Raw genomic sequence first — 16968 nt, forward strand, 5'->3', positions numbered from 1 at the left:
GCAGATTCAAAAGAACAGAAGCCCGACATCTCAAGGGGAAGCACTCATTGAGGACAGGAGTGACCATAACAGTTATCTTTATTTGCCCTACCTGTAATGGATCATACTTGGCAACAATAGCTCCATCTTTAGACTAAGTTCCTCTGCTGAAATTAAGATTCCTACCTTCAAAGCGTGTTTCATCTGAGAAACACCCTCAGATGGTCATTGATAATTCTTGTGCCATTGGTTTTGAATCCCATATTAAACCTCATCATATATCAGAAGTGGACATGTATCTTATACAAATTTGGCACCAACAGAGTGGAAATTTATTTATTCATTCATTCAATATCTATTTATTGAGCACCTGTTATGTGCAGTACTATTTTAAGCACTGGAGAGACAACAGTGAACTGAAAAGACAAAAATATTTCCTCCTATAGAGCTTGCATTCTAGTGGGAGAGACAGACAATAAATAGTTAAATATATAATGTCAGATGGCAATATAAAAGGATAAATAGAGTAGGGGGAAAGGAATGTGGAGTGTGGAGGTGACAGTATAGATAGAGTGGCCATGGAAAGCCTTACTGAGAAGGAGAGATTTGATAAAAGACCTGAAGGAAGTGAGAGACTGAGCTATAATATATCTCGGGGAAAAACATTCCAGCAAAGAATTCTTGGTGGGAGTGAACTGGATCTTGCAAGGAACAAGGTGGCCAGCGTGATACCAAGGGAGTGATAAGAGGCAGAACAGCAGGAAATGAAGTCAGAGAGGCTATGGGGACATGGACATGGTCAGGGGGCTTAGAGGTCATGCTAAGGACTTTGCTTGGCCTTTTACTCTGAGCAGTTACTTGAGGGTCTGGAGCAGAGGAGTGCCATCTGGCTTAGGTTTCAACACATCACTTTGCAACTGGGAAGTGAAAGGCAAGAAATTAGAAGCAGAGACCATTCACGAGGCTTTTGCCATAGTCCAGGCAGCTGATAATGGTGGCTTGGAGCCAGGTAGGGAGAGTGAAGTGGTGAGAAGTGCATACATTCTGGATATTTTTAAAAGATGGATCTGGCAAGATTTGCCAATGGATTGGCGGTGTGTATAAGAGAAAGAAGAGTCAAGAATGATTTGAAGATTTGTGACCTGAGTAACTGGCAGGATGGAATTGCCTTTAACAAATTGGGAAGAGTATGGGAGAAGGAGGTTTCAGAGAGGAACGCCAGGAGCTCCATTTTGGACTTGTTAAATTGAGACGCCTATCACATATCCAGGAGGACAAGGGAGGAGAGGGTAGGGGGAAGCTGTAGACTTGAGAGTCATCAGCATGTAAATAGTATGCGTTCAAAGCCAAGAGGCTGGATAAGTGAGTGTAGACAGAAAACTGAAGAGTCCAAAGCTGAGCCCTGGGCACGCTTGTATTTCGAAGTTGGAGGGTTTTGCATAGCAGTATAGGTGCCTGAGAGGAATGTACAGAAAGTAGGAAGAAAACTGGGCAATTCTGGTTTTCTCGATGCCAACTGAAAAAAGGGTTGCAAAGACAGTCTGTGTCAAATGCTGCTATTAGGTCAAGTTAATTGAAGACTGAGATTTGACCATTGGATTTATAATGTAGAAGTTACTGGCAATGATTTGAAAAGCAGTTTTAGTGGGGTGCTGGGGGTAAAAGGTTGATGGAATTGGTTCAAGAAAAAATGAGAGGAGAGGAATTGGGGACAGGATGTACAGACAAATCTCTCAAGTGTCTTGCTATAAAGGGAAGGAGAGGAATGGGTTATCTATGAAGGGCGTGGCTGGGTGAGACAAGGTGTTCTTAAAGCAGCAGAAGCAAAAGCTGATGAGTCAATGAGTGGACAATCACATTTTAGCAGGACCACTCTGACCGCTGTGTTGAGAAAAAACTGAAGGAATATCCTCTTAATATGAGGCATCAGTGGTGGCCAAATCCATGCTTTTTTATGTGCCGCCTTGCGGATATCAGACCTATGCATGGATGAGTCAGCAAGAAGCCAGGTCATTAGGATGAGAAACAGAGCTAGAGCTTGCAAAAACTTGGAGTAAGACAGTAGAGACAAGTGTGAGAACATCACTGTTGGCTCTTTGCCAGGAATTCGTATCACAGAATTGACCCTACTGCCTTAGGAACCAAAAGTGATGTGAGGACAGTGTCACGAACCCTCTCTTTCAAGTGAAGTATTAACCCTTGTTTTTCATATAACCACGAAATGGGAAGTTCACCATTTATTCTCAAGAGGTGGAGAGGAGGGCGAGTTGGATGGAGTAGTTAACCTAGTCCTACCCTAGAATGGGAAGGAAAAAAATCATGTCAGCTTTCAGCTCTCTTGTTCCATTCCATTCACTAAAGGTTAGGTTAAGGGGGGTTACTTTATTATGACACATTCCATTTGCAATTCCCCTGGGCAATTGTTCTACCCATTTACAATAGTAGTCTCCAAGTATCTCAGTGTCTAGACAGGACAGACTGTGGTAGCTTGGCTGTGGTGGAAACTCCTTTGGAAGGCTTCTTTTGACTTTCTTAGCCATCTAGCCACATTGGAGCTTTGCTCTGTATAAAACTGTATTCTGACTTCTTCCCAGAAAAGGACGCTTTTGGGAAGACAAGGGGATCCACTTTTCCCGTCTTACTGTAGTGCCTATGCCCATGAAGCTTAACATGTGAATAAAACTTCAGGAGAGTTTGGATATTTCTGGGATGAGATGGGGATCTCTGATGTTTCTTGTAAGAGGCTCAGGGTGAGAAAGTCCCCTGGGGATGGGTCATAGGGCAGAAGATGAGGTTGGGGGAAATTAGTGGAAATAACTTGAGGAAGCTAAATTTTGTTCAAAGTGGAATGTGAATAAGCAGAGCTACTTAAAGCATATTGCCATGGAAAACATAGATGCCGCATTATTAAAGAAATGTTTGAAAATGCTGTTGGATCATGAGGATTCTCAGATTCTACCCCCAGCCTGCCTCTCCCCAACATTGTCGCTGCCTGACTTCTCTGAAGGCTGTAGCCCTCCCATGCTTCACATTATTGCTGCTTTTTGATTAGCTCCCTGGGGCACTTAGAGGGGCAGAGGGAAGGGGGACTGGGCTGGGTTGAGGGTACACTTTCCTCCGCCTCCAGGAGTCAGTCCACCATTTGCAGTGTGAAAGCTGTCCTTAGGGGAACACCTTCCTAGTACACAGATTTGAAAAATGTCAATCAACATGATTCAATTCTAAACCGAAGATTTAAATATAGCATTGGTGTATAATTTTAGAATTTGCTTTTGCTATGCAGGCAGTTGATAAAGTACAGTGCAGGGAACTGTTATTTAACTGTACAATGTGTCTTCATAGTCCACGCCTAGATAGTTGAGATTTTATTGTTTCATGTTAGTTGTACCTCAGTACATATGGTGTTTGGTATTTGTCCTTGCCTTTTTTTATGCCTCATTTCTACTATATTAAAAGGCAAAGTATACAATTTCTATTTCTTTGGCATTTAAGGTTAGATACATTAGTTTTTCAGAGTGCCAAATACACATTGTTATCCTCTAGGCAATAGTATGTGGAGGATGAAAGTATGAATTATGCAGAGTAAATTGTTAATCTGATTTCTTCACTTTGGAAAAAGTGCTACACATACATAATTTAATTAGAATAAAGCTTTGCATTTAAACACATTTGATATTTAAACTCCAATCACTTATTTTTAGAAAATTGCTAAGCATCCTTAATGTATTTCCACATAGATAAGCTTCTTATTATAGGCCAAAAAATGTAGAATGATTCAACTCTGTTGTGTCCTAGATTTGAGGCCCTACTGTGCATATACCAAGTTCTGTAGACAATCCAATCTAACCCTGAACCTAGAGATAAAGAATTGTGATTGTTATCCAAGATAGGACCAAGGAGAGCCCTGTTTAGGGAAGTACAGACAAAAATGTTATTGGGTTCAAAGGAGGGAGAGAGCACATCAATTATGGAAATTAGTTGAGGCTTAGTAGATACTGTAGTGGATGGACTTGGAAGGATGGATACACTTTCATTAGCTCCAGGTTGGGAAAAGTTGTTCCCGGCAGGTAGTGGTCAGAGCCCTGGTAAGGTGTGGCTGTAAGGAAGCCGTGGCTAAGGTTACGGTAAATACAGGGACACAGTGTCCCCTAGTATGATTGGAAACACATGGTTTTTAAAGTGAGGTAAATTGGGAGAAAATGACAATTCTAATGACAGTAGCCAGCACCTGTGGTGTACTGTTTTCTCAGCTGTCAGACATTGTATAAGGTGCTTTACATATGGAATCTCTTTTAATCTGGAAAAGTGGGTCAGTCCTGTTTTTGTTGGAGAGCTTTTCACGAAAGAGCAATATCATCAGGGCTGTGATTAAAGCAGATTTGTACAGAAATAAAGCACAGGGAAAGGCAGAAGGCAGAGAGAGCACTCAAGAGGCTGTCTGTATGTTCTCTGCAAGAAGTAATGACAGCCTGAATTATTCCATGGTGAACATAAGTGAGAATGCAAAGTTGCTACCTAATTGAGTTGCTAACCAATAGAGTTGCTGAACTAAAATTTGGCCCAAGAAGGCCTCCATATTTGCATACTTGCATTCTTAGGTATGATCTGTGACCTAGCTTACTAGGTAAGGCCTCCATATTTGCATACTTGCATTCTTAGGTATGAGCTGTGACCTAGCTTACTAGGTAAGCAAACTGAAAACCTAGCGAATGCTTCCATAACAATAGCTGAGTCTCAGCTAATCATGCAGCTACACTTCAGGCACTCACAGGCAGACAGCTATTCAAATGGTGTTCAAATCCAGCTGTTTCCATACCTTGTTTCTTTTTTCTGTACCTCATTTTCCTTTTTCTGTCCCTAAATCTTAACCAACCATGAGGCTGACCAGAGTCTCTCTGAATCTGTTCTGATTCTGGGAGCTTCCCGGTTCAAGAATTTTGTTTCCCTTGCACAGTTAATATCTGTTAAATTTAATTTGTCTAAAGTTTTTCTTTTAACAGTAGGAATCCAAATGCACTTAAAACTTGAGTTGGTAGTGTGCTAAACATTTTATTTTCTAACTCAAAACACATTAGTGGAATCTTGAGGCCCTAGATGACCTGTGCTCTGGCCTAGGTTCCTTCCTTGAGGTATGGAAACCATGAGTCAATGAGGCCTAAATCCCTTCATGCTATCTGAGACAGAAACCTGGAGGCAGAGCAGACTCTTCCTTCCCCGTCATCCTTTCCGTCTTATCAATCTGCAGCCAACTGCGGATCAGACTGTTGATTTCCTTTCATGTTTCATGTACCAAAACTTCTCCAAGAAGCTCTGATTCTTGAATGTTCAAGTTTTAAACTACTGTGAAATACTAATCGCAGTATTAACTGTCTTGCAGATTCCATTGTGATTGGATTTTGGGTTGGTCTTGCAGTCTTCGTGATTTTTATGTTTTTTGTGCTGACCTTGCTGACCAAGACAGGAGCCCCACACCAAGAGTAAGTTTGGGCTGTTCCTAAATGTCTCTTAAGCCTCACAGGAGACGGAGGAAATGGAAACTACTACACAGGGCTGGAGGTGCTTCCAGTGGATGAAGAGAAGGGGGTGGTTATGGATTTGCTGTCTGAACCCAGATGCCTGTGGATTGGATCCAACTATTCTCCTGCTTTTTGTTTCTTGCGTCTTGGGCTTATTTTCAAGTGGACTTTTATGAAATTGGGTTTCTTGGTCCTTTCCTACAGTCTTAATGATGATACAGGGCCTGATTTTTACATTGAAATGTTTATTAATTACAATGTATTTTATCCATATTCCCAAAAGGATTTAGATGATTCACCATATTAAAAACAGTGGAGGCCGGGCGCGGTGGCTCAACCCTGTAATCCCAGCACTTTGGGAGGCCGAGATGGGCGGATCACGAGGTCAGGAGATCGAGACCATCCTGGCTAACATGGTGAAACCCCGTCTCTACTAAAAACTACAAAAAACTAGCCGGGCGAGGTGGCAGCGCCTGTAGTCCCAGCTACTCGGGAGGCTGAGGCAGGAGAATGGCGTAAACCCGGGAGGCGGAGCTTGCAGTGAGCTGAGATCCGGCCACAGCACTCCAGCCTGGGTGACAGAGCGAGACTCCGTCTCAAAAAAAAAAAAAAAAAAACAGTGGAAAAGATAATGGCAAAATAGGATGAAAACCAGTTTTAAAAATTATTTCAAGAAGCAGAGTAATAGTTGTTCCTGGATACTCAACTCAATTAACTATTGACAATGATTAATAAATTTAACAGAGTTTTCTTGAAACTAGGATACAAAGGCCAACACTGTGGTTTACATAATTCTCATAACATGGTAGGACTTACGATGATGCTACACTTTGGATTGAAGTATTACATGAGTGCTTAAAGAACATTGAGAAACATCAGAAAGCATTTGTTCACTAATGGCTTGTAAAAAATTCAGAAATACCTTAAAGGATTTATATATTTTACACCAAATTTTTAATAAAAGGGAAAACAGAGAACATTCAATACCTTATTAGTCAGCACCAGCAGGCAACAGTAATTAAAAGAGTTTTTGGCTGGTACGGTGGCTCCAGTCTATAATCCCAGCACTTTGGGAGACCGAGGCAGGCAGATCAGTTGAGTCCAGGAGTTCAAGACCAGCCTGGCTACGGTGAAACCCCGTTTCTATTAAAAATACAAAAAATTAGCCGGGTGTGGTGGAGGGTACCTGTAATCCTAGCTACCTGGGAGGCTGAGGCACAGGAATCACTTGAACACGGGAGGTTGCAGTGAGCCAAGGTCGTGCCACCACACTACAGCCTGGGCAAAAGAGCCAGACTCTGTCTAAAAAAAAAAAAGTTTTTGATAAAGGGGCTGTTCAGAAGTTATGGACAGGGAAGAGGGCAACTACACATGCTCATGCAGGACAGCAAGGCTGGCAACACTGAGGAGCAACCATCCTAGATCCCAGGAAGCAAGGGGTGGGGCCACAACTGGAACCCGCGAGTCTACTGAGAGTAGCTGTGACTTTGGGCTGAGGGACACAGCTAGTCCAGTGTGACCTCTCAGGGAAGGAGCCTCAAAGTGAAGACCAATACCTCAGTCTTCTCCCTCCTTCCCATTTCTTACCATTGCTCCCCACTGGCTGAACACAGCCAGCAGCCAGAGGTTGGATCAAACGCCATTTTCCCATGCACAGAGCAGGACAGGGGAGAGTGGGAGAGACCTGCGAGAGTGAATAGAAGAAGTTTCACAGGAATCCTGGCATTTTTATATTCAGTATCTTATTTTTGCTTCACAGCCTGGGAGCAGCTCTCTTTCATGGTTGTGTCTCATCACAGCCTCCAGCATCTGATGTTCACTCTTCATCCTGCACTTCAACTATGACAAATGCCTGTGCAAAGGGAACAGTTCTTGCCATCACTCAGCTATTTGTAGATATCAGGGGCTAGAAAGAAAAATGTAAACACAGCCAGGTGCGGTGGCTCATGCCTGCAATCCCAACACTTTGGGAGGTGGAATTGAGAGGATTGCTTGAGCTCAGGAATTTGAGACCAGCCTGGGCAACATGGCAAAACCCTGTCTCTACAAAAAATACAAAAATCAGCCGGGCATGATGGTGTACACCTGTAGTCCCAGCTACTCGGGAGGCTAAGATGGGAGGATCACTTGAACCCAGGAAGTTAAGGCTGCAGTGAGCTGTGATTGTGCTGCTGCACTATAGCCTGGATGACAGAGTAAGACCTTGTCTCAAAAAAAAAAAAAAAAAAAAAGTAAACACAAACATTTTAAATGAAAGGAAAACATCATTTTTATTGAAGCATTTGGAGACATATGGCTGAGAATCTATTTTACAGCCACTAAAAAGACACGAGCTTTCCTTTTTCTCTCTTCGTGTCATTGTAAATATTCGCACATGCTTCACTTCTATTATATTGGCCCGGGGAATTTGAAAATACGGTGTGGGTTACAAGAGGGGTAAGAAAAGCCTAGAATAAACTCAGATTAAGGCACAACTCATAGAGTGGTCAGGGATTAATAATACCCTGGTATCTTCCTTTTCCTCAGAAGAACCAATGGATTTTTGTGGGTTATTGAGATAGATGTGTGTGATGTAGAAGGCAGGAGATTTTAGGACTCAGAACACTAGCACAAAATAGAATGTGACTTTCTGTGATGGTTAATTTTATGTGTTAACAATTCTAGATGTTTCTGTGAAGGTATTTCTTAGTTGAGGGTACCATTTATCAGTACTCTTTGGGTTAAGCAGATTACCCTCCATACTGTGAGTGGGCCTTATCCAGTCAGGTGAACAAAGACTTAGGAGAACAAAGACTGACCTCCTCAAGCCAAAAGGGATCTACCAGGACACTGCCTTTGGACTGTCCCCACCCTGCCAGCCCACTCTGTGTATTTTGGACTTGCTGGCCCCCCAAGTTTCATGAGGCAATTCCTTAAAATAAAACTCTGTCTTTACACACACACACACACACACACACACATTGTGTTGGTTCTGTTTTCTCTGGAGATCCCTGACTAATCATCACTTCCGTGTGGTGTCATGGCAACCCTGGGTAGTTGAGACTTGCCTTTTAGCCTTCCAGTTGGCAGTTCACTTTTGCCGCTGGACGGTCTCTCTTTGATGGTTGTTCTGAACAATGCTCAATCACAGAACAGAGGTCATTGTAACCCTGAATGCTTCTAACAAGGTAAAGGAAAAATAACTTTTTTTAACATTTAAGAAAATAATGGATCTTCCCTCAGAATCACATTTTGAATGCTTCTGTACACAGTCTGACACAGCATAAGATATGGCATTTGGTTGCAGTATTTAATAATAGAAAAGTGAAAGAATCAGACATGTGGAAAAACATTGAAATAAATCTGTTATAAAGGCTTTTAGGGCTTAACAAACTTGTTATTTGTTTGGCAGGAATTTTCTTCTTAAGTGGACTTTTTTTTCCCATATAGCCAATATTAATAGAAAACAACTAATTTTAAGTTTGCCTGTGATAATTAGGGTGTGGGGGGAAGGACAATACAACATTGAAAATAATAAGAGCCATTTTTTTGATGCCAGGGTCAGCTAATTACTTTATATCTCACCAAGTCCTCACAAGAAGACGAAGTAAATTCCATGTGTTACCACATTACAGATAAGAAACATGAGGTTGAGACACTTGTCTAAGGCTTCACAGGTTAAAGAAAAAATGTGGAGTCAAACCTCAAACTAAAGTCTCTTCAGTGCTGAAGTTCCTGTCATGAACCACTACACTATCTCAGATTGGCAATTTTTAATCTCTTCCTTCTATTGAACCGAAGATGTTAGCAAGCAACCAGATTTGTTATTTTTTCCGTAAGTTACTGGGGTACAGGTGGTATTTGGTTACATAAGGAAGTTCCTTAGTGGTGATTTGTGAAATATTGGTGCACCCATCACCCGAGCAGTATATACTACACCATATTGGTAGTCTTTTATCCCTCACCCCCTCCCACTCTTCCCCTCAAGTCCCCACAGTCCATTGTTTCATTCTTATGCCTTTGTATCCTCATAGCTCCCACATTTTCAATTCCTGAGTTACTTCACTTAGAATAACAGTCTCCAGTCTCATCCAGGTTGCTGCAAATACTGTTAATTCATTCCTTTTTATGGTTGAGTAGTGTCCCACCGTATATACATATATATGTATATACATATATATGCAAAATATATACAAAATGTGTATACAAAATATATACATATGTATGTATATACATATGTACATATACATATACCAACAATATGTGTATTTTTTTGTTCCATATGAATTTTAGAATTATTTTTGCTAATTCTGTGAAGAATGATGGTGGTATTTTGATGGAGATTGCATTGAATTTGTAGATTGCATTTGGCAGTATAGTCATTTTCATGATATTGATTCTATCCATCCATGAGCATGGGATGTGTTTTCATGTGTTTGTTTTATCTATGATTTCTTTTGATGTATATATCACAGTTTCTTTATCCACTTGTCGATTGATGGGCATTTGGGTTGGTTTCACGATTTTGCAATTGTGAATTGTGCTGCTATAAACATGTGTCTGCAAGTATCTTTTTCATACAATGACTTCTTTTCCTCTGGGTTGATACCTGGTAGTGGGATTGCTATATCAATGGTAGATCTACTTTTAGTTCTTTCAGGAATCTCCACACTGTTTCCCATAGTGGCTGTACTAGTTTACATTCCCATCAGCAGTGTAGAAGTGTTCCCTGATCACTGCATCCATGCCGACATCTACTGATTTTTGATTTTTTGATTATGGCCATTCTTGCAGGAGTAAAGTGATAATGCATTGTGGCTTTGATTTGCATTTTCCCTGATCACTAGTGATGTTAAGCGTTTTTTCATATATCTGTTGCCCATTTGTGTATCTTCTTTTGAGAATTGTGTATTCATGTTTTTAGCCCACTTTTGGATGGAATTGTTTGTTTTTTTTTTTCTTACTGATTTGTTTGAGTTCGTTGTAGATTCTGGATATTAGTCCTTTGTCAGATGTATAGATTGTGAAGATTTTCTCCCACTTTATGGGTTGTCTGTTTATTCTGCTGACTGTTCCTTTTGCCATGCAAAAGCTTTTTAGTTTAATTAAGTTCCAACTATTTATCTTTGTTTTTATTGCATTTGCTTTTGGGTTCTTGGTCATGAAATCCTTGCCTAAGCCAATGTCTAGAAGCATTTTTCCAATGTTATCTTCTAGAATTTTTACCATTTCAGGTCTTAGATTTAACTCCTTAATCCATCTTGAGTTGATTTTTGTATAAGGTGAGAGATAAGGACCCAGTTTCATTCTTCTACCTGTGGCTAGCCAATTATCCCAGCGCCATTTGTTGAAAAGGGTGTCCTTTCCCCACTTTATGTTTTTGTTTGATTTGTTGAAGATCAGTTGGCTGTAAGTGGGTTTACTTCTGGGTTCTCTGTTCTGTCCCATTGGCCTATGTGCCTATTTATATACCAGTACCATACTGTTTTGGTGACTATGGCCTTATAGTATAGTTTGAAACCAGGTGGTATGATGCCTCCAGGTTTATTCTTTTTGCTTAGTCTGCTTTGGCTATGCAAGCTCTTTTTGTGTTCCATATAAATTTTAGAATTTTTTTTACTAGTTCTGTGAAGAATGATGGTGGTATTTTGATGGAAATTGCATTGAATTTGTAGATTGCATTTGACAGTATAGTCATTTTCACAATATTGATTCTATCCATTCATGAGCATGGGATGTGTTTTCATGTGTTTGTTTTATCCATGATTTCTTTCAGCAGTGTTTTGTAGTTTTCCTTGTAGAGGTCTTTCGACTCCTTTGTTAGAAGGAGTTTTCTTAAGTTTGTTTTTTTTCTTAAGCTTTTGTTTGTTTGTTTGTTTTTTGGGTTTTTTGCAGCTATTGTAAAAGGGGTTAAATTCTTGATTTGATTCTCCACTTGGTCGCTGTTGGTGTGTAGAAGAGCTACTGATTTGTGTACATTAATCTTGTATCTGGAAACTATGCTGAATTCTTTTTTTTTTTCTTTTTCTTTTTTTTTTTTTTTTGAGATGGAGTCTCACTCTGTCACCCAGGCTGCAGTGCAGTGGCGTGATCTCAGCTCACTGCAACCTCCGCCTCCTGGGTTCTAGCAATTCTCCTGCCTCAGCTTCCTGAGTAGCTGGGGCTACAGGTGCACACCACCATGCTTGGCTAATTTTTTGTATTTTAGTAGAGACGGGGTTTCACTGTGTTGCCCAGGCTGGTCTCAAACTCCTGAGCTCAGGCAATTCACCCGCCTCAACCTCCCAAAGTGCTAGGATTACAGGCACGAGCCACTGCGCCTGGCCTGCTGAATTCTTTTATCAGTTCTAGGAGCTTTCTGGAGGAGTCTTTAGGGTTTGCTGATGATCATATTGTCAGCAAACAGTGACGGTGTGACTTTCTCTTTACCGATTTGGATGCCCTTTATTTCTTTCTCTTGTCTGATTGCTCTGTCTAGGACTTCCAATACTATGTTGAAGAGGAGTGGTGACAGTAGGCATCCTTGTCTTGTTCCAGTTCTCGGAGGGAACTTTTCAACTTTCCCCCACTCAGTATTATGTTGGCTGTGGGTTTGTCATAGATGGCTTTTGTTACATTGTATGTCCCTTGTATGCCGATCTTGCTGAGTTTTAATCATAAAGAGATGCTGGATTTTATCAAATGTGCTTTCTGCATCTATTGAGATGATCATGTGTTTTTGTTTTTTAGTCTGTTAATGTGGTGTATCACATTTGTTGACTTGCATATGTTAAACCCTCCCTGCATCCCTGGTATGAAACCCACTTGATCATGGTGGATTATCTTTTTGATATGTTGTTGGACTCAGTTAGCTAGTATTTTGTTAAGGATTTTTGCATCTCTGTTCATCAAGGATATCAGTCTGTAGTTTTCTTTTTTGGTTATGTCCTTTCCTGGTTTTAGTATTGGGATAATGCTGGCTTCATAGAATAAATTAAGGAGGGTTCCTTCTTTTTCTATCTTATGGAATAGTGTCAAAAGGATTGGTACCAATTCTTCTTTGAATGTCTGGTAGAATTCTGCTGTGAATCTGTCTGGTCTTGTACCTTTTTTGTTGGTAATTTTTAAATTACTATTTTAATCTCGCTGCTTATTATTGGTCTGCTCAGGATATCTAATTCTTCCTGATTTAAGCTAGGAGGATTGTATTTTTCCAGGAATTTATCCATCTCTTCTAGGTTTTCTAGTTTATGTGCATAAAATTGTCTTTCATAGTAGCCTTGAATGATCTTTTGTATTTCAGTGGTGTCAGTTGTAATAACTTCTGTTTTATTTTTTAATGAAGTTATTTGGATTTTCTCTCTTCTTGGTTAATCTTGCTAATGGTTTATCAATTTTATTTATCTTTTCAAAGAGCCAGGTTTATATTTCATTTATCTTTTGTATTTTTTTTGTTTCAATTTCATTTAGTTCTGCTCTGATGATCTTGGTTATTACCTTTCTTCTGCTGGATTTGGGTTTGGTTTGTTCTTTTTTCTTTAGTTCCTTAAGATGTGACCTTAGAATGTCAGTTTGTGCTCTTTCAGTCTTTTCCATGTAGGTGTTTAGGGTTATGAACTTTTCTCTTAGTGCTGCCTTTGTTGTATCCCAGAAGTTTTGATAGGTTGTGTCATTATTGTTTTCAGTTTGAAGAATTTTTAAATTTCCATCTTGATTTCACTTTTGACCCAATGCTCATTCAAGAGCAGGTTATTTAATTTCCGTGTATTTTTATGGTTTTGAAGGTTCCTTTTTGAGTTGATTTCTAGTTTTATTCTACTGTGATTTGAGAGAGTGCCTGATATAATTTCAGTTTTCTTAAATTTATTGAGGCCTGTTTTATGGTCTATCATAAGGTCTATCTTGGAGAAGGTTACATCCGCTGTTGAATAGAATGTGTATTCTGTGGTTGTTGGATGAAATGTTGTGAATATATCTGTAAAGTTCATTGTTTAAATCCATTGTTTCTTTGTTGGCTTTCTGTCTGATGACCTGCCTAGTGCTCTCCATGGAGGATTGAAGTCCCCCACTTAGGTCTATAAGTAATTGTTTTATAAATTTGGGATCTCCAGTGTTAGGTGCATGTATGTTTAGGATTGTGATATTTTCCTGTTGGACAAAGCCTTTACCATTACATAATATCCCTCTTTGTCTCTTTTAACTGCTGTTGCTTTAAAGTTTGTTTTGTCTGATACAAGAATAGCTACTCCTGCTTACTTTTGGTGTCCATTTGCATGAAATGCCTTTTTCCACCCCTTTACTTTAAGTTTATGTGAGTCCTTACATGTTAGGTGAGTCTCCTGAAGACAGCAGGTAGTTGGTTGGTGGGTTCTTATCCATTCTTTGGTTCTGTATCTTTCAAGTGGAGCATTTAGTCCATTTACATTCAATGTTAGTATTGAGATGAGAGGTACCATTGCATTCATTGTGCTCTTTGTTGCCTGTATACTTTGGTTTTTTTGTTTTTGCTTTTTAACTTGTATTTTTGTTGCATAGGTCATGTGTGATTTATGCTTTAAAGTTCTGTTTTGATGTGTTTCCAGGATTTGTTTCAAGACTTAGAGCTCCTTTTAGCAGTTCTTGTAGTGCTGGCTTAGTAGTGGTAAATTCTCTCAGCATTTGTTTGTCTGAAAAAGACTGTATCTTTCCTTCATATATGATGCTTAGTTTCACTGGATACATAATTTTTGGGTGATAATTGTTTGATTTGAGGTGGCTGAAGATAGGGCCCCAATCCCTTCTAGCTTGTAGGTTTTCTGCTGAGGAATCTGCTGTTAATCTGATAGGTTTTCCCTTATAGGTTACCTAATGCTTCTGTCTCACAGCTCTTAAGATTCTTTCCTTTGTCTTAACTTTGGATAACCTGATGACAGTGTGTCTAGACAATGATCTTTTTGCGATAAATTTCCTAGATGTTCTTTGTGCTTCTTGTATTTGGATGTCTAGGTCTCTGGCAAGGCCAGGGAAGTTTTCCTTGATTATTTCCCCAAATATGTTTTCCAAGCTTTTAGAATTCTCTTCTTCCTCAGGAACACCAATTATCCTTAGGTTTGGTTGTTTAACATAATCCCAGACTTCTTGGAGGCTTCTTTCATATTTTCTTATTCTTTTTCTATGTCTTTGTTGGATTGGGTTAATTTGAAGACCTTGTTTTCGAGCTCTGAATTTCTTTCTTCTACTTGTTCAATTCTATTGCTGAGACTTTCCAGAGCATTTTGCATTTCTATAAGTGTGTTCAGTGTTTCCTGAAGTTTTGATTGTTCTTTCTTTAAGCTATCTATTTCCTTGAATATTTCTTTCTTTACTTCCTGTATCGATTTTTAGATTTCTAGTATTGGGCTTTGCCTTTGTTTGATGCCTCCCTGATGAGCTTAATAACTAACCTCCTGAATTATTTTTCAGGTAAATCAGGAATTTCTTCTTGGTTTGCATCCATTGCTGTTGAACTAGTATGATTCTTAGGAGGTGTTAAAGAGCCTTCTTTTGTCATATTACCAGAGTTAGTTTTCTGGTTTCTTCTCATTTGGGTAGGCTCTGTCAGAGGGAAGGTCTAGGGCTGAAGGCTGTTGTTCATATACTTTTGTCCCATGGAGTGTTCCCTTGATGTAGTACTCTCCCCCTTTCCCTATGGATGTGGCTTCCTGTGAGCTGAACTGCAGTGATTGTTGTCTCTCTCCTCGGTCTAGCCACCCAGCAAGTCTACCTGGCTCTGGGCTGGTACTGAGGGTTGTCTGCACAGAGTCCTGTGATGTGAATCGTGTTTGGGTCTCTCGGCTATGGATACCACTGCCTGTTCCAGTGGAGGTGGTAGCAGGGGTGCAAATGAATTCCGTGAAAGTTTTTAGCTTTGGTGGCCTAATGTTCTATTTTTGTGCTGGTTGGCCTCCTGCCAGGACATGGTGCTGTCCAGAGAGCATCAGCTGTGGTTGTTTGGGGAGGAACAGGTGGTGGACAGGGCCCTAGAACTCCCAGGAATATATGTCCTTTGTCTTTAGCTACCAGGGTGGATAGGGAAGCACCGCTGGGTTGGGGCAAGGCTAGGCGTGTCTGAGCTCAGACTCTCCTTGGGTGGGTCTTGCTGCAGCTGCTGTGGGAGATGGGGGTGAGGCTCCCAGATCAATGGAGTTATGTACCTAGGAGGATTATGGCTGCCTGCTGAGTCATGCAGGTTGTCAGGGAAGTGGAGAAAAGCCAGCAGTCACAGGCCTCACCCAGCTCCCATACAAATCGAGGGGCCAGTCTCATTCCCACCATGTCCCCACTAACAGCCCCTAATCTGTTTCCTGGTAATGGGCAGCCAGACTTGAGAACTTGCCCCAGGTTACCCTCCTCCCAGCTGCAAAATAAAAGGGCTTGTTTCGTCCCCCACCTGTGGAGTCTGCACACTGGATTGTGTCCTTCCCCAAGTTCTGGCCAGGAGGCTTCTTGTCCCATTTAAATTGTTACAAAGTTCAGCTGGAGATTTCCTTCTCCCTGTGGTGTTTCTCCCCACCAGCCCCTGGCTTCTCTGGCCGCCCTGCTGATAGATTCCTATGGTGCCAGGCAGGAATGGCCTGCTTGTGGACCCAGCAAGCTCCTAGGACCTTTCTGCTGCTTCCTCTGCCCCTGTATTTCACTCAGCCCTCTAAATTGACTCAGCTCCAGGTATGGTCAGAAACTTCTCCCAAAATAGACCTTCAGTTTCTCTAGTGGGGACGTGTGTTCAGGAGAGGAGGCTCTCCCTTTCCCACTTCTGCAGTTGGGGTACCCACAGTATTTGGGGTATTTCCTGGGTCCTGCAGGAGCAGTCTGCTTCCCTCAGAGGGTCTGTGGGTCCTCTTGGAATTGCTGGTTTGTTCTTGCAGTCGATCTGGAGCTAAAATTCACAATGCGAGCCTCTGCACACTGCTCTGTCCATCCAAGTTGGGGTTGCAGTCTAGTCTGCCTCCCATCCGCTATGATGTTTACTTTTGTTTTTTTGTTTTTGTCACATACCGTGCCAAGCACGGGGCTCTGAAATCAAGCATTTCCAGGTTTACTTATTGAGACTTTGGCCCGGATTCTTAACTTCTCTGTGCTTGAGACTCCTTGTATATAAATAAGGAAGTGTCTGCCTCCTGAGTTTATTGTAAACCAAGCTTATCCAGCCTGTGGCCCAGGATAACTTTGAATGCAGCCCAACACAAATTCGTAAATTCGCTTAAAACATTATGAGATTTTTTTTGTGATTTTTTTTTTTTTTTTTTTTTTTTTTTGCTCATCAGCTATCATTAGTGTTATTGTATTTTATGTGTGGCCCAAGACAATTATTCTTCTTCCACTGAGGTCCAGGGAAGCCAAAATATTGGACATCCCTGTTGTAAACAGTGAGCAGACTGTGGAGCTTCTTGCAAAAGCTGGGCTCGGTGCATCCCTTAGTAAGGATGAGTCACTGTGTGAGCTGAAGGGTCTAGGTAAAGAGTAGGAGGGAGAAGAAAAAGGAACCCATTCTCCCATG

General features: G+C 40.9%; 1 protein-coding gene across 1 annotated transcript in view; it reads left to right on the top strand.

Annotated features, from left to right (window-relative positions):
• The window catches only part of MRAP2 (melanocortin 2 receptor accessory protein 2), a 50274-nt gene that overhangs the window by 21141 nt on the left and 12165 nt on the right, over positions 1–16968 (top strand). The window contains exon 3 of the mRNA XM_010383963.2: positions 5357–5456. Coding sequence (XP_010382265.1) covers positions 5357–5456 — 100 coding nt within the window. The remainder of the gene's footprint in view (positions 1–5356; positions 5457–16968) is intronic.

The sequence above is a fragment of the Rhinopithecus roxellana genome, chromosome 4 (assembly GCF_007565055.1).
Source record: "Rhinopithecus roxellana isolate Shanxi Qingling chromosome 4, ASM756505v1, whole genome shotgun sequence".
Classification (NCBI taxonomy): domain Eukaryota; kingdom Metazoa; phylum Chordata; class Mammalia; order Primates; family Cercopithecidae; genus Rhinopithecus; species Rhinopithecus roxellana.